Source organism: Cydia amplana, chromosome Z (genome assembly GCF_948474715.1).
Source record: "Cydia amplana chromosome Z, ilCydAmpl1.1, whole genome shotgun sequence".
Taxonomy (NCBI): domain Eukaryota; kingdom Metazoa; phylum Arthropoda; class Insecta; order Lepidoptera; family Tortricidae; genus Cydia; species Cydia amplana.
The window spans coordinates 22,227,203-22,249,848 of NC_086096.1; the positions used below are offsets into that span (position 1 = coordinate 22,227,203).

The 22,646-nt window shown below is 40.7% G+C and overlaps 3 protein-coding genes across 3 annotated transcripts; 1 reads left to right on the forward strand and 2 right to left on the reverse strand.

Annotated features, from left to right (window-relative positions):
* Positions 1-222: 222 nt before the first annotated feature.
* On the forward strand, positions 223-8,025 carry LOC134661205 (large ribosomal subunit protein uL10). The gene is made up of 7 exons (XM_063517173.1): positions 223-325; positions 501-590; positions 669-905; positions 987-1,143; positions 1,403-1,527; positions 1,791-2,027; positions 7,764-8,025. Exons 2-7 carry the CDS (start codon positions 537-539, stop codon positions 7,905-7,907), a joined length of 954 nt encoding a protein of 317 aa, XP_063373243.1. The 5' UTR covers positions 223-325; positions 501-536; the 3' UTR covers positions 7,908-8,025.
* Positions 8,026-10,844: 2,819 nt separating this feature from the next.
* On the reverse strand, positions 10,845-13,118 carry LOC134661912 (protein arginine N-methyltransferase 9-like). Its single transcript, XM_063518157.1, has one exon. It carries the CDS (start codon positions 13,075-13,077, stop codon positions 10,846-10,848), a length of 2,232 nt encoding a protein of 743 aa, XP_063374227.1. The 5' UTR covers positions 13,078-13,118; the 3' UTR covers position 10,845.
* A 934-nt stretch (positions 13,119-14,052) lies between these two features.
* On the reverse strand, positions 14,053-15,463 carry LOC134660745 (RCC1 domain-containing protein 1). Its single transcript, XM_063516531.1, has 2 exons — positions 14,824-15,463; positions 14,053-14,548 (listed from the first exon to the last, which is right to left on the reverse strand). Exons 1-2 carry the CDS (start codon positions 15,420-15,422, stop codon positions 14,053-14,055), a joined length of 1,095 nt encoding a protein of 364 aa, XP_063372601.1. The 5' UTR covers positions 15,423-15,463.
* Positions 15,464-22,646: the final 7,183 nt, after the last annotated feature.

The following is a 22,646-nucleotide window of genomic DNA, read 5'->3' on the forward strand; positions in this document are numbered from 1 at the left end:
GCTTTGCGCCGCTATTCGCGCATGATTGTGGAGGGGGTTTTGCAGACCTTTCTTGGTCTAACTCTGTCTTATATATTATACTACTCTTTGTCTAACTTTAGCTTGCTCTGACTCTACGAATGAGTGGCTGACTTCGTTTCGCAAACAGCGATATCGACTCCACACTCGCGTTCGCGGGTTCGCGCTGCGATTCACGCACATAGTCTGAAAAGGAAATATATGGCAACATTTTACGAACGTCAATAAAAAAAGTTTGCGTCATGTCATCCGGCTCATCCGCCATTTCAATTTTGTCTCGCACGTAGTACGTGCGTTAGTTGTTTTGGTGAGTAAAATTAATCGTAACTTTTCTTACTAATCCATTGAGTTTGTGCAATTTACTACTTTTTATACAATATCTTTAGTACGAGAAACTTATTAACAGTGATATTTTGTTTGTATTCAGTATAATCACAGAATATTTAACTGGCTCACGTTTAATCGTCTTATAACCTTTTCAGTCCTTAAATTTCTTCGAAGTCCCTACACACTTCAAGATGGGTAGGGAGGACAAAGCTACCTGGAAGTCCAACTATTTCGTGAAGATTGTCGTAAGTATATTATCATATGTGAGGAAATGTTCATGCTTTGCGCGGAGGTATTTAATGATACATAATAATTGTTTGTAGCAACTCTTGGACGAGTACCCTAAATGTTTCATAGTGGGTGCCGACAATGTGGGCTCAAAGCAGATGCAGCAAATCCGTATGTCCCTGCGTGGACATAGCATCGTGCTGATGGGCAAGAACACCATGATGCGCAAGGCCATCCGTGGACACCTGGAGAACAACCCGGCGCTGGAGAAGCTGCTGCCGCACATCAAGGGCAACGTGGGCTTCGTGTTCACTCGCGGGGACCTCGTCGAGGTAACTAACCTTCCATGTGCCATTCTTATTTGCGTTAAAGCCATGAATTTTATACTAATGTAATTATATTGTTTGTAAAAGGTGCGTGAGAAGCTGTTGGAGAACAAAGTGCGTGCCCTGGCTCGTCCTGGTGCTATCGCTCCTCTTTCCGTTATTGTCCCGGCACACAACACTGGTCTTGGGCCCGAAAAGACATCTTTCTTCCAGGCCCTTTCCATCCCTACCAAGATTTCGAAGGGTGAGAATATATAATTATGTTGTTTATGAGATGAGTGTTGGGTAATGTCTGTCCTAATACCTGAGAACTTAATGTTTACTCTCTGGTTTCGCTTTCAGACTACAGTAAATTTTTCAAATTTATCCTAGTGTGATTATTGTATTTAATTAAAATTGCACTGGCATTTTGAACATACATCATTTATAAGAAAAATTGATGTTGCATCACAATAGTGTAAATGTTAGTATGTTACTGATGTGTAGGTATATGAATGTTACAGGTACTATTGAAATCATCAACGATGTGCATATTCTGAAGCCTGGTGACAAAGTGGGCGCGTCTGAAGCGACACTGCTCAACATGCTGAACATCTCTCCATTCTCATATGGTCTTGTAGTGAAACAGGTAACTTTTATGTAGAGTCACCCAAAGCATTGAGTCCAGTTTGTATCTAAATGACAGTCTGGAATTTGTCTTTGGTAAAGCATTTAGCATTTGACTGTCTTGTATAATCTATTTCTGTAAAAGAATTTCCAAGTCGTATGCACACAATTATTGTATATCCACGTGTAATTAGAGTGAATATGTTTCTATTAAGATCTTCTTTCTTTGTTTGTTCTGACATGAGAATTCAGAGTGCAGTCTGCTTAATAGTAATCTCATTTCAGGTGTATGATTCGGGTACCATTTTCACCCCAGCCATTCTTGACATCAAGCCAGAGGACCTCCGTGCCAGATTCCTGGAGGGTGTAGCTAATGTAGCCTCTCTGTCTCTGTCCATTGGCTACCCGACTATCGCCTCGGCGCCACACTCCATTGCCAACGGATTCAAGAACCTGCTGGCTATTGCTGCTGTCACTGAGGTTGACTTCAAAGAGGCTACAACTATCAAGGAATTCATCAAGGTGAGTCTGGATTTGCTTCTTTTATAAGTGATTAGATTACATATATCCATTATTTTCTAAGCAAACTAAGTTTAGAAGTTTAGCATTGATTTCCAGTGTTATTCAACATTTGTCTGTTTTAATACCAAGGAATTGTTAAAATTAACTCCTTGGCTTCGCTTTCAGACTACATGATTTCCTTCAAATTTATCCTAGTGTGATGAAATCTTAATAGACATTGCACTGGCATTTTGCAGGAACATTTTTTTTATTATGATGTCAAAAACCATGCCATGTTATCAATGTTACAGATGTCTTACCTCATTAATAGTAGGGCGGCAGAACAAGTTGTAATGTAAGGCCTGAGTGGAACCTCGAAGCGGAGCGTTCGGAGGGGTGTGCAGTGTGGCGTCGGGGTCAGGAGTAATTTGAGCAGCGTGCACTATACGTTTGCATTTGTTGAACATGCACGCTGCACACACCGCCCCGCTGCACGCCCAACTCGAGCATTCACACAGGCCTCACACGTGAGAGTCAGAATGGCGGGTGTATGTAAATAAAATTAAACAAAAAGCATACCATATTTTAGTACCTAATTTGTACTATTTGGTACCTCATATAAAAAAATTAGTACCTCACGGTATTTAAAGTTATCAGCAAAAAACGTTACACCCGCCAACCTGACAGTCAGAATGGCGGGTGTATTTTATTACGCTATGATCCCGCGATTATCGATAAATTCTATAAAAGCCAAATTTTAGTACCTTTTTAGTACTTTCATATTCAATTATAAATTGAGCCATTTTATTTGTGGTTTCCGAGTTATACTCATTTTACACTTTGCATTGCTATTAAAAAAATTCAGGCGCTTTAATTTTTCACCGTATCGATATCGTTTTTAAGAAAACCGGCCAAGTGCGAGTCGGACTCGCCCATGAAGGGTTCCGTATTTAGGCGATTTATGACGTATAAAAAAAAACTACTTACTAGATCTCGTTCAAACCAATTTTCGGTGGAAGTTTACATGGTAATGTACATCATATAATTTTTTTAGTTTTATCATTCTCTTATTTTAGAAGTTACAGGGGGGGGGACACACATTTTACCACTTTGGAAGTGTCTCTCGCGCAAACTATTCAGTTTAGAAAAAAATGATATTAGAAACCTCAATATCATTTTTGAAGACCTATCCATAGATACCCCACACGTATGGGTTTGATGAAAAAACATTTTTTGAGTTTCAGTTCGAAGTATGGGGAACCCCAAAATTTATTGTTTTTTTTCTATTTTTGTGTGAAAATCTTAATGCGGTTTACAGAATACATCTACTTACCAAGTTTCAACAGTATAGTTCTTATAGTTTCGGAGAAAAGTGGCTGTGACATACGGACGGACAGACAGACGGACAGACAGACAGACAGACATGACGAATCTATAAGGGTTCCGTTTTTAGCCATTGGGCTACGGAACCCTAAAAAACGCTACGCTACAACTATTTTTATTACGCCAGGATTTAGTACCTTTCATGATTAATCTGTTACCCTTTCACGGTTAATCTGTTAGGTTCAATTAACTATGAAAATTACGTCTTACAAATGGCCAGGCGCCATGTCAAAGGATTCTTCCTACGAAATTCCGCTCTTCATTGTGGCCTCATCTGTAGTGCGAACGATTTTAGTTTAGCTGCCCGATTTTAGTCAACTAAAATACTCGCTACTCGACTAATATAGTCCGAACTAGGCTATAGTGTTTTTTTTTTCAAAAAACTGTTTAAGGCATAGTATGTAGGTACATGTACAGGCATAGGCTATCAGACTTTGGAACGTTCTCCCACTCTCTATCAGGTAAGCGCAGACCAAATTCACATTCAAGCGTACCTATGCTGCGCAAGCATTTCCTTGACAAACTTTCTTCTTCGTCAACTTAATGATTCACACTAGCTAGGTATACAGGTTGGCCAAAAAATAAGTGCATTTCCGTTGCCAGGGAGGTATATTAAGTATAGATATTAGATTAATAACCTATCGGTGTTTGACTGTTTTATATCGACTACTTTTTCAAATGTCGTTATTTTATCTAAATAAAAACGTGCAAGCCGTGTTTGTGCAAGATTTTCGTAATGTACCATTATAAATTTCATTACTGAACCCTATTAGCGCCTTTTGTGTCTTTCATTTTCCTTTAGAGCGGATGGAAATAAGTAAATCTAAATAACGAAACTTAAAACCGAAATCAGGATCAAAATGGATGGAAATATATTTCTTATGCTCTGATAGAATGTTGTTCTAAAAGGTGTTGATGATACGTTTCTGCACTACGTACTACGTAGAGCATGTTACGTTAAGTTGCAAATAAGACTATGTTAAAATTTTAACGATAAGCAATTGAAATTTGAGTTTAAATGGATTTGTTATACAATTTTCATTCTGATATTTAACTCCCCATTCCATAAATAACGATACTTTTGCCTAAATTGTGAGGTAATTGTAATAAGTACCCTCAAGATTTAATATATAATTTTATACTTAGTCATGTTTTAATAAAACACGTATTTTACTTTCCTCGTATTCGAAATGAAAAGTAGAGTGTTTAACTCGAGTGAAAGGCATCATATCAGCCTCGGACTATTGGCGCTCTCACTGCGTTCGAGCACCAAACTACCTCGGCAGAAATGAGTGCCTTTCATCCCTTGGTTAATAATCTACTAGTAACACAACTTTGTTTTTATCATGAAATGGTGTTAAAAAAATACCGCTAAACATGTGCATCCTTAAAAAAGTTCAACAATAATTATTATTTTAAGTCGAGTGTGAAAATTATAATTTCTTGTAAAGATTAATAGAGTCTGTGCGGAAAGAGAAGAGTCGTGAAATGTATGGGCTGCCTTGAAAATGAAAATGAAAAAAATATTTATACTCGTATAATTATATGCCTTACATTCCACGACTCTTCTGCACAGACTCTATCGACTGGTCATATGATCAATATGATTATCATCAGTGATCGGAATTGGTAGTGCCATTTCACGGGACTTCGGTGCGTAAGCTTATTATGGATATACCTTTTCACCCCGGGATTTCATATTACCTACTTCAATTAAAGACATGCCAAGAAATATTTTTGTGAAAAAAACCGGCCAAGTGCGAGGAGGCGGACTCGCGTTCCAAGGGTTCCGTACATTAAAACCGACTCACGCTTGACTGCACATTTTTAATAGGTTTTCCTGTCATCTATTTAAAGAACTATTTTGTGTATTTTTTTTTTATTTTTAGACCCAGTAGTTTCGGAGATAAGGGGGGGGGGATAGTCATTTTTAGGGTTCCGTACCCAAAGGGTAAAAACGGGACCCTATTACTAAGACTCCGCTGTCCGTCCGTCCGTCCGTCCGTCTGTCACCAGGCCGTATCTCACGAACCGTGATAGCTAGACAGTTGAAATTTTTAACAGATGATGTATTACTGTTGCCGCTATAACCACAAATACTAAAAACAGAATAAAATAAAGATTTAAGTGGGGCTCCCATACAACAAACGTGATTTTTGACCGAAGTTAAGCAACGTCGGGCGGGGTCAGTACTTGGATGGGTGACCGTTGTTTTGCTTGTTTTGCTCTATTTTTTGTTGATGGTGCGGAACCCTCCGTGCGCGAGTCCGACTCGCACTTGGCCGGTTTTTTGGCTATTTTCTTGAATAACAGCTAAACTATAAACTTTCATTTGATATGTAACACGATAAAGTTTAAAAAACTTTATTTTTTAATTTTCTCATTTACCCCCAAAAATGGCCTCCATATTTAAAATTCATTTATTTACGTTACACGTCCATTTTTGGGTCACAAACTTACATATGTGTGGCAAATTTCAACTTAATTGGTCCAGTAGTTTCGGAGAAAATAGGCTGTGACAGACGGACGGACAGACAGACGCACGAGTGATCCTATTAGAGTTCCGTTTTTCCTTTTGAGGTACGGAACCCTAAAAATAAGAGTCTTGGAATCCCGAGTCTTATCCATGTTAAGTACAATGTTTGAGGTCATTCACCCCAAATGGCACTACCTATTCCGATCATTGATTATCATAATCCTGACTTACCATAATCATAATTGCATATAAAAGTGCCAAAACGCCGAGCATGACGGGCATGCCTATTTCTGTAAATTTAATTAATGTATAATACTTAGTGAACAAAAGCCACTAATAATTACAGCATTCGTTTATTTAATTTGATTTCAAATTGTTTAAGTATTTTCCTCGCGTTGGTGTGGAAAGAAATTGTGTTTCATTTGGTAGCAAAGTTTTTTTAAGCCTCATGCGTTGTAGTTGAAACCCTCGCAACTTTCAAGATTCCTGTACTTTAGAACCACGCGCTACGCTCATGGTTCTATTTTTGAAACTTTCACTTACTCGTGTATCAATATTAGCACGAGGATATTAAACAACAACTTTGCCCCTTGTAAAACAATTGCACATTAATGTGCCCAATAATAGGGCAGACATTAACGAAATAGAAATTGCTCAGGACGGATAGTTAGTGTATTATTATATTTATTATAAATATTATTATTTTTGTATCTCCTTGGATATCACGGGCCTATAATCCCGGTTTTTTGATAGGCTTGCGTGGGGACACAGATCCAACACGTAGAGGCCCCTTGGAGAGCTTTTATGTCATGTAGAACGCCTGCTGGAACCCGTTCACAGGTGCAACAATAGACAGAGGCATTGGGACTATTGTAGAAAAAGAGAACAGTATACCGATCTATGGATTGAAGTTTGGGTGGGTTATACAACTTTTGGTGGGCTGCCATAACAATGTGTTCACAAGTTATCGAGGCAGGTGGGGACTTGCCGCGCACTAGATGGGCCTATTATTTTTATTATTATAAGCCTATACAATTACAGTGTCCCACTGCTGGGCAAAGGCCTCCCCCCTCGATCTCCACTCTTCTTATTTGATTAATCACCATGTACCTACTTAAGAGTAGGTATTATGTACACAATTACATGCACAACGAAGAGCGGAATTTCTTCTTAGGAAGAATCCTTTGACATGGCGCCTGGCCATTTGTAAGACGTAATTTTCATAGTTAATTGAACCTAACAGATTAACCGTGAAAGGGGAACAGATTAATCATGAAAGGTACTAAATCCTGGCGTAATAAAAATAGTTGTAGCGTAGCGTTTTTTCTTAAAAACGATATCGATACGGTGAAAAATTAAAGCGCCTGAATTTTTTTAATAGCAATGCAAAGTGTAAAATGAGTATAACTCGGAAACCACAAATAAAATGGCTCAATTTATAATTGAATATGAAAGTACTAAAAAGGTACTAAAATTTGGCTTTTATAGAATTTATCAATAATCGCGGGATCATAGCGTAATAAAATACACCCGCCATTCTGACTGTCAGGTTGGCGGGTGTAACGTTTTTTGCTGATAACTTTAAATACCGTGAGGTACTAATTTTTTTATATGAGGTACCAAATAGTACAAATTAGGTACTAAAATATGGTATGCTTTTTGTTTATTTTTGTTTACATACACCCGCCATCCTGACTCTCACTCACACTTGGGTTACTTTTCGTTCATGTCATCTCGGATACGGATACATGTTACTGTGACGTCATAAAGTCGACAATACAAACTTTTTTCTTTTAAACATACCGTGTGGGGTACCAAATAAAAGGGCTCTTGAGTTGTCACGACTGCCTGCCTGCTTATTGAATAATAATAATAATCAATGCTTTGAATGTTTTCAGGATCCCTCCAAGTTCGTAGCAGCAGCTGCTGCCGTCGCTCCGGCCGCCGCGGCCGCGGGCGCCGCACCCAAGGCTGAGGAGAAGAAGGTCGAGGAGGAGGAGCCCGAGAGTGACGACGATATGGGCTTCGGCCTCTTCGACTAGTCCGGTTACGGCTCGTGTGCTCATTTCCACAGTTGTAGGAAGTCAACGCCGCCGGGTTAGACACCCAAATGGCGGCTGACACATCTCTCATTTGTGTAAATAAAGCCACTATGGAAAATCTCTGTTTTTATTTTCTTTCTTCCCACAAATTTATATAGTCGTAACACACTACCGCACCGCGACCTTGGTGAAATGCGCTAGTATGTTACGGGTTTTAGTAAATACATAGTGGCAGACGTGGTTCACTCCGTGATTTCGTCGCGTCGCAACAAGTACCTAAAAGTACATCCGTCCTCATTCCGTCCCACGCCAATTTTGGTGGCTAGCCATAAAGTGGAGTCCAGACGAGACAATTTTTCGCCAATTTGATTCCCCGATCAAATCAGCAGGTGCGGACACAAAAATGCTAATTTTCGAGGTGTATCTATGGAATGCAAATTGGTGATTAAATTGTGTACGTGTGGACGCTAGATGAAATTGGCGCCAATTATTTTCCTGATCAAATCGGTCGATTTGCCCAGCTCGACTGTACGGATATGATGGTCGTTCTTGTCTACGTGACAGCGTGATAAAACGGTGTCCGTCACTTTCTTTCCCACGGTGTTAAACAGTGACAGTTATTTTATCACGTGGATAAGATGGATAAAGCTATCCATAATAGGCTGGCTGGATACGGCTTAAGCGGGCCACTCACACCTGCCGCAGGGGCAATATTGGAATTGGTCCCTTAATTGCTTGGAGGATATAATCAAACGGAGACGCCATGTCTGTAATTTTCTGTACAAAACAGTCTGCCGATTTTTGCGGGGGAGGGGAACGTCAAATGTATGCGTAACGTAAAAATAGCCATGTCAGATAAACGTCAGTCCATACATTGTGTATGACCGTTGGCCGCCTATTTTCGACAGAGGGGAAAGCCTGTTAATGGCTACTCCGTTTAGTTGTATCCTCCAAGCTTAATTGTGATGTGTGTAGAGAAGCAGGGGTAAAAAATTGCCCCTGCTTCTCTACACACATCACAATTAAGGGTCCAATTCCAATATTGCCCCTGCGGCAGGTGTGAGTGGCCCGCTTTAAGCCGCGCGTGGCGCTCGCGCCGCCACCACAGTACAAGAACAGTAGTGAATCTTCATAGAAATGTGCCGCTGCCGGCTTGAATGTGTGCGTGCGCGCCGGGCGAGTCGATATTTTGAAGACATGAATGACATGTACACTTTTTTTGGAAAACGCTCATATCTGTCCTAATCGTAACAGACGCGTTTTGTTAGAGAGTAAATCTTCTGTACTATTATTTATTCTGTGACATTGGTCAAGGATGGTCCATGCTGCCAAACCATGCTTTGCAATGCGATAGTACTATGGTTTACTATGGCTATGAACTTGTGATGGTAATTAGTGAGTTTTGCTTGTCACCTGACGATATATGAACAATTTCTACTGACAAGATCTGGTTGACCAAGTATATGTAACTATTTCTTCACAAGACATCTTTAAGATATTAGCTTTTATAACTGACTTGAAATAATAACGGATGTTATACCTTTTTGAAGGTGCTCATGTTTAGCAATAAGTTTAAACTTCACTTTCCAACACAGTAAGACTAGTAAGAGTTAGGTACATTAAGATAAATCTGCAAGGATTTTGATAGCACACGCAGCGCAAGTGTTATTTATACGTCTTAATGTCGTAGAATTTTAACGTTTAAAATAACACATTTGAAAAAGTAGTCGATAAAGCAATCAAACATCGACAGATTATTAATATGTTGTAACTTGACATCACTATTTTTGATTTCACATAGACAATTTACGCACACACTTGCATTTCATTTTTTGTCACACTTTTGAAGATTGACATGTTCTTGTTCATCTAATTCTATGGTTTGCGCAGGCCTTACGGGGCCCACTGATTTACAGTCCGCCCATAGTCCGCCGGACGGTATCGGCCTGTCAGAACAAAAAGTTGACAGTTCCGAACAACTGACAGGCCAACACCGTCCAGCAGACTGTTAATCAGTGGGTCCCTTTACTCTCTCGTTGAGCGAAACAAAATATGAGATGCAAATACAAATTTTATTAAATACAGTGTGTAAATCCAATACGGGCGAATATTTAAACGGTGGTTAGCATAGGACCTAAAAAGTATATTGAGATAGATTTTACTTAGAAATGCATTAAAAATTTTAACCATACAAAATAATTCGGCCCGCAATGTAATACACCACACAAGTTACGGGATACGAGCTTTTTAAAGTAACTGTCAACGCTTGTTGGCAGTTACTATAAAAAGCTCGTATCTAGTAATGTCATGTCATCTTCTGTTTCTTAATGTTTGCAGTACATTGCTGCTCGGTACATGTGGAAAAAATTAATCACGGGGTCATAATTAAGTGTAACTTAAAAAAACATTTTAATTAATGATAAGACGGGTAAATTCTATATGTGGTTTAATTTATTGCCCGTATTAGACTTCCACACTGTATAGTACAGGTGGAATACCACCCTAAGACATTAAAAGAGAGACAAGTTCCAGTATATGCCCAAAGAACTAGAGAACGAGTGAAGAATACCTACATAATTATTAATTATACAAAATAAACGAAAACGAATGAGATTTATCACATACAAACTGTAATCATTCACAGATTTAATGCTCAGTAAAAGGGGTTTATTTAGCACTCAAACCACTGCTTTCAGTAACATTCTTTTATTACATTGATATACAGGATTAATTTAAGATTACAATAATATAAAATCGAACATAACCTCGGGCAACGCGTGCCGCCCAATCTGACAGTTCTCTCTCTCTCTAGCAAATTACCATAGATACAATAACCAAAAAGTATAAAGCCGGGTGCCTACTACATGATTATCAGTGTAAAGCCACATACAGGACATTAACTAGGTATTGTGATGCTTACAAAACCTATATAAAAACACTAAGTAATATCTATATCAATCAACAGTTTAAATGATCCATTACAGTCCACACATCGCAAAATATTAGCTGACCCCCCTAGGACAGTGGGTAATTTAGGATCTGCCAGAAATGCCATACTGTCTATGAAACTGTCACTCCTGTTTGTTTGGATTTCTCCCATGTCCTTCACTAGCACTATACTATACCAGCACAGTATTGCATTAGCATTGCCATCATTTATAATTGGAACATTGACCACACCTGACACCATTGTATTAGTAAATGTTGCTAAAATCATAGGAGCTGACAGTACAGTAAAATCCATAGTTGTCAAGTCAAGACAATAGTTCTGTGATACTTGGAACTTGTTGACATGCATTGCAATTTTATAATTACTAACATTTTCGTCATAAACTCTGTTCTGCCTGTCCAGCCAAGGGCTGTCCACCAGCTGCCCCATCAGCTGCACCATGGCGGGTATGAACAGACCTGCAGGGTGCAGATTATTTTCTTTAAGGTGATAAGCTAATTCTTGTTTGTTTAAGTCTATGTCACCACATAGTTCAAAAACATTGCAAAATATTGCATGATACTTCTCTTTGGCAAAAGAATCAATAGTCAATTCACCTTCCAGTAAGAATTTTACCTTAGATTGTGGTATTTTGTTAGCCTTAAATACTTTCTTGAAAAACTTCTTATCACTTAGAGATTTTGCACAACAAACCAAGGATCTTGCACCACGCTGCAACATTAACAAGCCAAACAGAGGAAAGGGGCACAAGTCTGCAACATCAATCTGTGAAATATCTAGCAACTGTCCAAAATAAACACAGGACATAGCGATACAATCTTTTATTTTCTTAGTGTACTCTATATCATTCAAAAATCTGAGTGTTTCTGGTGATACTCTTGTAACATGATCCAGGTTATCAGACAGTAAAGTAATTTTACCTTCATTTATTAAGAACTGGGTTTCAAGGATTTCATTTTGTTTAATATGATGAGAAACAAAATCCAAAAAGACTGCTTGTTGCCAAGCATTTGCTCTGTTCTCTGATTTTGGATCTGTAGTAATCATAATATTCTTAGTCAAATGCAAGTTAAACCAGCCAATGATGATGTTGATTTCACCAGTCTGTGTGGCTGTCAGAGGCACCAATACAGGCTCTTGCTGCTGAAGCACTTGCTGTATGTCGTCAGGATTATTAAAATCAATTTTTAAGACTAAATGTGCTTCCGTCATATATGTAACATCTTTAAATACAGACATATCTGTACAATCATAAGAATCGCCAAATGTCAAAGTATGAACGGCCATTTTTGGGATTTTCAGCAAACTTTTGGCTGATTGCCTCAATTGGTATTTCATATAGAGATGGTCACACTTGGCACCCATTACAAAGAACTCTGCACTGTGAGGAATTACTTTTCCTGAATCGGCTATCAGATTATCCCAGGCATGAGATAAAGATTGTAACACATGTTCTCCAAGCAATCCAGAGTCAAACACCTCTGTTACTAACAAAGACCTCCTCCCTCCAATTTCTTTGGAATCCATATCTGTAGACAGTTTATTGATTATTACCACTTCTGGGGCTTGATTTTCTTCCATAACAACTTGAGCAAGATTTGCCATAACATCCGATCCTTCACAGGCAGTTATTGCTAGAGGAGTGCACTCATTGGCGTAGAGGGCTAGCAGCCCAGATCCAGTACCAATATCAAGCACACTGTCCTGAGCGGGTATTACTGTCTCTCGGATGGCTGCATGATATGCCTCATTCCGAATTTTATCATTAAGCATTCTGAAGTGCCATCTTTCAACCATTAGGTTTTTAACAGAATTTAGGTTTCTTTCAGCATCAACAAATCCAGAGTCAATCTTTAAAGCATTCTGAAAATGACACCATGCCACAGTGTAATATTCGAATTTGTACAGGAACTTGCCAATGTCATTTAGGAGATAAATATTTTCAGGAAAAATACTCATGGCAATGCCAAAATTTGCAAATACTTCATCAAGTTTACCAAAACCGGCTAATGTCTCATTTACCCTGTTAAGTACAATCCGAAATTCTGATTCGAACATGGTTTTGATACTGGGATATCTATTAAATGCCAGAACGTAAAGTTCGAAGGCCTTGTTATAACGACCATAAGATGATAGTTGCCTGGACATGGTAATGTAGGATCTTGCTATGTCCCCCATGTTTGGATTGTCTATTTTCTTTCCACTTAACCCAAGAATCATAAAAGCACAGTGGAATGACAGTCAAGTCATATCGTCAGCCAATGACTATCTAATTCTCACAAGAGTAAATAGGAAAAATAATCAGATTGCAGTATGTACAAATGGTACAACGTAATAAACGGTCAAAATGAGGTTATGTTATGGTAATTTTTTTTTATTGGAGCATTGGCAACACGGCCATAAGCTTATAGTGGAGTCCAGACGAGACAATTTTTCGCCAATCTGATGAAATTGTCCGATCGAATCAGGCCGTGCGGACTCAAACGCCAATTTGATTCCCCGATCAAATCTACAGGCGCGGACACAAAATTCAAATTTTCGAAGTTAGTATATATGGAATGCAAATTAGTGATTAAATTGTGTTAATTTAATCGGGAAAATAATTGGCGCCAATCTCATCTAGCGGTCGATTTGCCCAGCTCGTCTGGATACGGTTACTCTTTGATCTACACCAAATTGTTAGCAATTAAAAATATTGATATGGATGTGGCCTAGCTTGTAAGATGTATAAAAGACTAATAGCCGATTAAACTCTCGCGCGAGCCACGAGACGAGCCGCGCCACGAGACGAGAGTGTAAGCGGTGGGCTCGCGGCTCGTCTCGAGGCTCGCAAGCTCGTCGAGCTAATATAATTTAAACACTAACGGCTCGGCATAAGGTTTATAACCGAATGACAAGCCGAACGCGAGTGTAAACGGTGGACTCGCGTCTCGTGGCGCGGCTCGTCTCGTGGCTCGCGCGAGAGTTTAAACCGGCTATAACACATTTTGTTATCTTAAGCCCCCTCCAGACTATGTGCGTGAATCGCGGGCGAAGCCGCGAACGCGAGTGTGGACTGTGGTCACTGTGGAGTCGATTCGCCGTCTGCGAAAATCGGCTCCACACTCGCGTTCGCGGCTTCGCGACGCGATTCGCGCACGAGTGTCGAGGGGGCTTTACAGTTAGTAAAGAACGAGTGTGGAGGGGGCTTTACAGTTAGTAAAGAACAGTAACCCAAGGCCCACATTTTATCAAGGAATTTTCTAAACACTGATGTGCCTTTTGGAAAAAATCTTTTTTTTTTGCGGTTTCTATTGCAAATCCTAATTGTCCATATTTATTACAGCCTGCTGTCCACACAGTATTATCTTCTAATATTATTGCAGAATGTAGATTCCCACATGATATGTATTTTACATTAGTGTCACATATATCACCATTTTCATTAAATATATCAACTAATGTGGGTTGACTGTAGCTGTTGAGGCCACTTTGGTGGAATTTAATTTGGACATTGTCAACTTGCTCTGTCTCTTTTATTCCTAACTGTCCACTTTCATTCCATCCCCAAGCATATAGGTCTCCTGATTCACTTAATGCTAAGGAGTGCCAACCTCCAGCACTTATCTTAGTTATGTTAATACCACTGAGAGCTTCTACTTCTTCGGGAGAGTCAATATTGTATAGATCTCCGTGGCCAAGCTGTAGCCTCCTGAAAAAAATAATGCCTTTAAAAACAGGGTACAACAAATAATAATATGCAGTACAAAGACAAACTACTGTTTTAGGAACATGCCACTTCTCATGCATTTAAATTAAAATAACTTGGTGCATCTTTGTAGATATACCAGAATATATGCAGCACCTGCTTGTTAACTTTTATCTGACCCGGAATGTTTGTGACCTTACGGTCACCCATATGGTCTTGAATTGATGAAGTAAAGTAATATGATATAAAATACTAAATATACCAAAGAAATATGTCACCTTCCATTTCCCCATGAGTATACTTTGCCTTTATCAGTAAGGAGTAGATAGTGCTCATATCCACATTGAACGTCACAAACTTTGCCTAAGCAGTTGGAGACATCCAAGGGTCCAGGCAGTAGTCCGCTATAAACAGATCCTTTCGCAGTTAAACAGATTAAATTAAAGTTTGAAGTACAAACTTTAACAATTGTATCATCTTCTTTCAACCGTTTAATTGCACTTGGAATTTCTGTCTTCATATTTATTTTCTTTACATTCTCTGTATCTTCCAAATTGATCACCCACATTGTATGCAACTCTTTCTCAAACAGAAATAAACTGTAGTCATTTCCACACAACAAAAATTTGTTATATATAACTTTTGTCGGTAAACGCAGCTTAATTAACTTTTTATTTTTTTCATTAAATGATCCAGATAAGTAAAAACTGTTTTTATCTTGAAACAAATTGTACGACCAGTAGATATGAATTAATTCGATTTCTCCTTTATCAATATCACCATCATGGCTTTTGAGCGATACATGTTGAAATACATCAAACACAGGAGTCGCATCAAACCACTGGCCATGTAAATTTGCCCCACTTACTATGTACATAGTTATTTATTGCAGCTTAAAATGAAATAAACAAAACCGGTAGGGAGTAAGTAGCTAAATCTTGGAGGATATAATCAAACGGAGACGCCATGTCTGTAATTTTCTGTACAAAACAGTCTGCCGATTTTTGCGGGGGAGGGGAACGTCAAATGTATGCGTAACGTAAAAATAGCCATGTCAGATAAACGTCAGTCCATACATTGTGTATGACCGTTGGCCGCCTATTTTCGACAGAGGGGAAAGCCTGTTAATGGCTACTCCGTTTAGTTGTATCCTCCAAGAGCTAAATGGTCAACGGTCAAGGTCAACATTCTACGATATAAATATAATTAAGCCCTTGCTACACGGTCGCCGACAAGCCCCTCAGACCGCGTGGCCTTGGTCTGGACCATGAAGTTGTCTGGACGGACCGTGTAGAACTGTAGACAGTTGTTTCCAACAAAATTTGACCAAAACTGACCTAGGTCAGACCAAGGACAGACGGTTAGAAGGCTTGTCGGCGACCGTGTAGCAAGGGCTTTAGGCACAATGACAGTTCTTAAAGTGATAACAGACTATCGCACCCAATGACGTATAAAAGATTCTTTTTTCATTGATCGCACCGCATCGCGACCTTGGAGAGTCACTTTTATCTTCAAATTTGCATGCTATGTGAATGCTTTTTTGAGATTATAGATTATATAAAGTGTCATTCAATAGAATTTGCTAACTATGTAAACAAAAGTTACTATTAAATTGAGAAAATGTCAGTTAAGTCACTGAAAATTTTTCTTCGCTTACTGAATATTAATTAATATTTTAAGCATCAAGTTATCGTATACGTTACTCCAAGTTGAAAAATTTGCAAACCCATTTTTGGATTGTAAAAACATACACCCAACCCCATTGCTATGGGGGACAACTCCCCAGGTGTAATTGGAGGGTCGAACAACCTGACCCTCCAAACCCCACCATCTCCTAGTGCATTCGTTACCATTCAAGATGTGAAAGACATAGCGGTAACGGTCCCGGAAGCCGTGCCCCGGAAATCGCTGTCAAGTTTACCCTTTCCCCATACGGACTCACAAGATTCTGAACTGCCCCTCGGTCAGGGCCCGAAATGGCAGGACGCCTTGTCGCAATCCGGAGGAGCAGCCCGCAATAGCTTACCAAGTACCTTGAGTTTTGACTCAGGTTTTATCCATCTCCAGTTGGCGGACTGGATTTCACAAAACCGTCCCGACATCATGGAAGAGTTCTTATCGGATGGAGGAGGTGGAGCCTCAAGAGGAAAAGAGTCCTCTCCTTCTTTGCCGTTGGCTGTCGCACAGTCTACCCTCAAGACTAAAATTACCGCACGTAGTCGTTCTAGCTCGCGTAACCGTAATCAGTTAAATAGAGTTGGTTCTTTTGTTAGATGTCATAAAGACGCCCATGAGGCAAAGGCGACACTGCCTGGTACTACCCCCTCCCGACCGATCACTCAGATTTCTAATTCGTCAGCTTCTATACCGCTGGGTCAGAATGTTTTTGAGTCACTTCCCAGAGATCGACCCGACTCTGAAATGGAATATCAGGACGCTAGTACCGACGCCGATGCTGATGTTAATTTGGACGGCACTGCAAATTGTTTTAAAAAGGTCGTTAGGAAGCGCAACAAGCGTAAAGCTGCGACACCACCATCGCTGACATCTCCTTCCAGTAATTTTAACTCCCCTGTGTCTCTCTTATCTCAGGAGGATGATAATTCTAAGCGCCCTCGTAATCAGGGAGATAGACCTTCACCACGGCCTCTTTCTCAAGCTGAGGAGACCAATCCTCCCCCCAATACCCAAAATGAACAACAACCAAAGAAGTTTCCTCGTCCTCCGGTTCTTGTCCTCAAGGATAAGAGTCGGTGGATGAAGTTGTCAACGGAGGCGAATAATAGAGGGATTGGTTTCCTCAGTGCTCGTCCTATCTCTGACGAGGGAGGCTGGCGCTGTGGTGGAATAGAGATCACCACTCAGACTCCTGACCAGTATAGGGCATGGGTCAAACTTATGAAAGATGGGTACTATACTTATCGTTACAAAGATGACGCACAACTCAGAGTCGTCGTTAAACGCCTCCCGGTTGAGATCGGCGACGACGAAATTCTAGAAGACCTTAGAAGGCAAGGCTTTCCCATTCGAGAAATACACCGCATGCGTCGTGCACGCGGACGTGAGCCATTTGACGCGGTCTTAGTAATATTGGATAAAACCCCTAAAGGTAAAGACATCTTTAACGTCTCCGACGTCTGTGGCTTAAAAGGGCTGAAGGTAGAACGCCCTTATAAGAATGGCCGTATCCCGCAGTGTCACAACTGTCAGTATTACGGGCATACTGCCCGATATTGTTTCCTGCCTTCCAGATGTGTGAAGTGTCTTGAAGACCACCATACCAGACAGTGTACACGCACCAAAAAATCTGTGGACCCGGTGCGATGCACTCTCTGTAAAGGCGTACATACCGCTAACTATGGTGGTTGTCCTATGGCACCCCAAGCGAATAAAACCAGAAACCCGTGGCGTAATGCTCGTAATGCTGGTATTCCCCGTAATAGTAGTAAAAATAATAACTATCGTGACTTTGACTACAACCCGGCTGACTTTCCCACCTTGGGAGTTAGAAGTTGCGACCCAGCTCCCGACCTTCAGACAAATCCAGTAGTAATTTCTTCGTCACACAGAGACCTGCCCAATACACCACTCAATCCGAGAGTCTCCTCTACCCCCATAGTCCCGCAAGTGGAAACTTCATGTCCCTTTAAAACTCCACAGTTTAAAGCACCGACCATTAAGCCTGCTTCACGCTCTAACGCGAGAGCTCTTTGTTCAACCTCCAGTGAGGATCTCACTGCAGATTTACGATTTGTTTTCAACCTAGCCAACTCCATCGATATTGAAGAGGTCTGCGAACTCGCTGCCGAGTTTCGCAGAGTGTCTTCTCCGATGGAGCAACTTGCTCTTCTCGCCAAACATGCCGCTCTACTCAAGGCGATTAAATTACTTAATAGGCCATAATGGAGAACACAAGATCTCGACTGAAACCTAAATCGCTAACTATTGGCGTTTTTAACGCAAATGGTATTCGATACAAAAGAGATGAAGTGGCTCTATTCCTCAAAGAACATAATGTTGATATTTTTTTGGTTCAGGAATCCTTCCTGAAACCCAACATAAGGGATCCACGTATAGCCAATTACGTTCTTATCCGAAATGATAGGCTTTCTGACAAGGGCGGTGGTACCCTCATTTATTATAGGCGCGCATTACATGCCTCACCGGTTGACATTCCAAATTTGATTGATCTGGAGGTTTCAGCATGTCGCATTGCGCTTACGGGTCACAGACCTATCACCATTATTTCTGCCGATTTATCACCGAACAAAACAGTTCGTCAGGCTGATTTGGAAGCTGTGTTTGGGATTGATGACTCGGTCATTTTGGCTGGAGACCTCAACTCCAAACATCAGCTCTGGAACTGTAATGTAACAATGACTAATGGACGGTTACTGTACAGACTGACTGACAATCTTGGCGTTGACATAATAGCTCCAATGGAGCCGACTCATTTTCCGTCAATAGTTGAACACAGACCTGAAATTCTTGACATTGCTCTTTTCAAGGGTGTGTCCCTTCGTCTTCGCGCCATCGAGGTCGTTCATGAGCTGACTTCCGACCACAGGCCATTAATCATAGCGCTCGGACCTGACCCAGATAGCGCACCTTCCTTTAAGTCTATTACTGACTGGGAGGAAGTGCGCAAATCTCTCGAGAGACATGACTCTCCACTCAACGACATTGGCTTAAATGGCATCTATACTGTCGAGCAGACTGACGCAGCAATTGGATCTCTCACCAGTGGTCTTCGTACAGTTATTAATAACTGCTCCAGGCAGGTTTCTAATGGAGGGGAACAACGCTGGCGCTTGCCAGAGTATCTTAGAGAACTGGTGAGGGCGAAAAATGCTGCCACTAGGGCATACGACGCATTCCCGTCTCCTTCTAATAAGAACGCTTTAAACCGCATTCAGACTCATCTGAAGCGGCAGCTGGCTTCTTATAGGAACGAGCGATGGGACAGCACACTAAGAGAGATCACACCTAGCCATCAGGCTTTCTGGAGGCTGGTGAGATCTCTAAAAACGGACGGCATTGCATCTATGCCACCGTTGACTCGACCTGACGGACAAGGACCCGCTTTTGATGACTCGGAGAAGGCTGAGTGTCTGGCTGTTAGCCTTGAAGGTCAGTGTTCTCCAAGTAATCAGCCGACTGACGAGAACCATGTTAAAATGGTAACTGAGGAGTTAACTCAGAAGGCCACAACCCCACTCGAACTGACACCGCTCCCCGAGGTAACTATGACGGAACTGAAGATGCAGATCCGAAGACTCAAGTTACGCAAGGCTCCTGGGTCTGACGGAATCACCAATAAATTAATCAAAACGCTACCCGACAGAATCCTCTCTCTCCTACTCATCATTTACAACGTTGCTCTCATCCACTGCCATTTCCCATCATGTTGGAAGGAGGCTGACGTTATTGGCATCCCCAAACCCGGTAAACCCCGTACGGACCCAGTTAGTTACCGCCCGATCAGTCTTCTTCAAACTTTGGGTAAGCTTTATGAACGCATTATACTTACCCGTATTCACACTCATCTTTCTGCTCATAACATCATCATACCTGAACAATTCGGGTTCAGGGCTAGTCATTCATGTGTCCATCAAGTTCACCGTCTTGTGGAGCACATCCTCTTTTGGATGACTAGCGGGCGCCGTGCGATCCCTACTGGAGCGATCTTCCTTGATATAGCGAAGGCCTTTGATAAGGTGTGGCATCCGGGCTTGCTATACAAACTCTACAATATTGGATTGCCCAATCGGCTTGTCCGGTTGATAGAGAACTTCCTCACAGCCAGATGTTTTCGCTATAAAGTAGAAGGATCGCGTTCCGCCTTTCATCCAATTAAGGCCGGCGTCCCACAAGGTTCATGTCTTTCCCCAACTCTCTTCGCCATCTACATCAACGACATTCCAAAACTTCCTGACACTCATTATGCTCTGTTTGCCGATGATACGGCAATTTATGTCACATCCCCCTGTATTGCTCGGGTTGCTCAACTCCTGCAGTCTGCATCTGATGCTCTTGGGCATTGGTGCAGATTGTGGCGAGTTGAAGTCAATCCGGACAAAAGTGTAGGGGTCATATTTTCACGCACTACATTATATAAATCCTTAATATCATCCATTTCCAACATCACCCTCTTCGATCGTCCCATTCCATGGCGAGATGAGGCCAGATACCTCGGGGTAGTTCTAGACAAACGGTTAAACTTCCATCGACATATTAAGACAGTACGCGATCGTGCAGCTTATTATGTATGCCGACTTCACTGCCTTCTTAACAAGAAGAGCAAGTTATCGGTCCGCAGTAAGCTGCACATCTACAAAGTGTGTATCCGCACAGTATTCTCATATGCCTCGGTTGCTTTCGCCCAGGCCTCCCCCCGCCAGCTGAAGAGCCTACAGGTGCTCCAAAACAAATTCTTGCGGAAGTTGGTTGGGGCGCCGTGGTATGTGAGAAACAATGATTTGCACAAGGACTTAAGACTGACAACTGTGGCTCAACACTTTAAAGTGTTGAGCAGACGCTACTTTGACAAAGCGTCCAATCACGTCAACGATCTAATAAGTCATGCCTCGGAGTACACTCCCGAGCTTCCGCCCAGGAAACGTGTGCGTCGTCCGAGGCATGTCTTGTTGGATCCAGACGATCAAACAACTTTGGACCAAATAAGGGAGGCAGAAATTGACAAAGGCGGGTTTGTGACGAATAGTGGGAATAATTCTCCTACTATTCGTTACAAACCTAACCTGCGCAGACCTGTGGGGTACTACTCTACCCGCCCCCATTGGGAAAAGACCAGGAACTCATAACTCAAAACTTCTGTACATTTATTGTTTTTGCTACAAATTAACTTCTCTTCTCTTCTCTATTCTTGCTTTTCTCTTTTCTTACTCCTGTGAATTTCCTTTCCCTTTCGCCCTTGGTGGTGACATGGCCCTTACGGCCACGTTACCAATCTTCTCCCAACAAGAGCAGTCGCTGGTCACAAGGTCGACCAAACTGCATACTAATTAAAAAAAAAAAAAAAAAAAAAAACTATTAAATTGACATTCAGTGTCAATTTTAGTATGGCGGTTTGTTTACATATAGTCCGTCAACCAAATCTTGTCAGTAGCAATGTAAAGCAAACTAAAGTAGGGCAACACTCAAAGAGCAGTATTGCGCTAAGAAAAGCAGCAATGTACATCGAACCATAAGATTTTTTTTCCGCTGAGCGCGCCCTGCTTACGTCAATTCAAATTGTCACTCGCGGTTTATTGAAAAAAATTGAAACATGGACGGACAATTTAAAAGCGATGTTAAAACAATGTTAATCAAAATGATGAACAAATTTAAAGATATCAAAAACAACTCTCTATCGTAGTGCTTATATTCTCTTTGTTCCCTATGTCTTCTAAGTTTACTAAAATAAAATCATATCAAAATGCAGATAATTAGATAGTGCATATATTTGTTATTTACAATATAATATGCCACTTGTTAATGTAAATTAGTGTACTGTTCTGAATGAATATGACATACCTGTGTAATTTTTTTGATTGGTATATATTGTACAATATACATATTAAAAATAAAACAACTGATATTTGGGTGTTTATTTAATTTAAAGGTAAATAAGATAAGGGGCACTTTTCGACTTGGTTGCGTTGTACACGTATATAAACCGCCATAGGTAAGTATTGTCTGAAGAGATACTTTCTACTACGAACGCCTTATATTGGGCAAGATTTAATCCTGCAACAAACATGTATGGATTAGGTAGATATTGCGAAAGAACGGCGATATAATCAAGGCTCTTAATACTGTTTAAAAGGTTTACCTTTGTAAATAGTCACAACTGATTGCTGAAAATATTAGACATGTGGGCCTATGGACGGTTTCCAGGACACAATTTATGGTCTTGTTGGATAGATTTAGGCATACGTTTTAATTTTATTTATGCCTTTTAACCCTAAAACAAAAAAACTGAACATAATCTTAAAAGTTCGAAAGAGTTCTTCCAGTATGTACTTGTCATAACCTCAATTTTTAGTAATGTTTACCATCAACGAGCATGATTGTACATTGTAGGCCCCTTAGCTTTGCT

Excerpts from the sequence above, each read along its gene's own strand:
- LOC134660745 (XM_063516531.1), bottom strand. The coding sequence starts at position 15,422 with ATGTACATAGTAAGTGGGGCAAATTTACATGGCCAGTGGTTTGATGCG. Across the intron at positions 14,549-14,823 it reads TACTCATGGGGAAATGGAAG|GAGGCTACAGCTTGGCCACG; the intron begins GTGACATATTTC and ends TATTTTTTTCAG.
- LOC134661912 (XM_063518157.1), bottom strand. The coding sequence starts at position 13,077 with ATGATTCTTGGGTTAAGTGGAAAGAAAATAGACAATCCAAACATGGGG.
- LOC134661205 (XM_063517173.1), top strand. The coding sequence starts at position 537 with ATGGGTAGGGAGGACAAAGCTACCTGGAAGTCCAACTATTTCGTGAAG. Across the intron at positions 906-986 it reads CTCGCGGGGACCTCGTCGAG|GTGCGTGAGAAGCTGTTGGA; the intron begins GTAACTAACCTT and ends TGTTTGTAAAAG. Across the intron at positions 1,528-1,790 it reads ATGGTCTTGTAGTGAAACAG|GTGTATGATTCGGGTACCAT; the intron begins GTAACTTTTATG and ends ATCTCATTTCAG.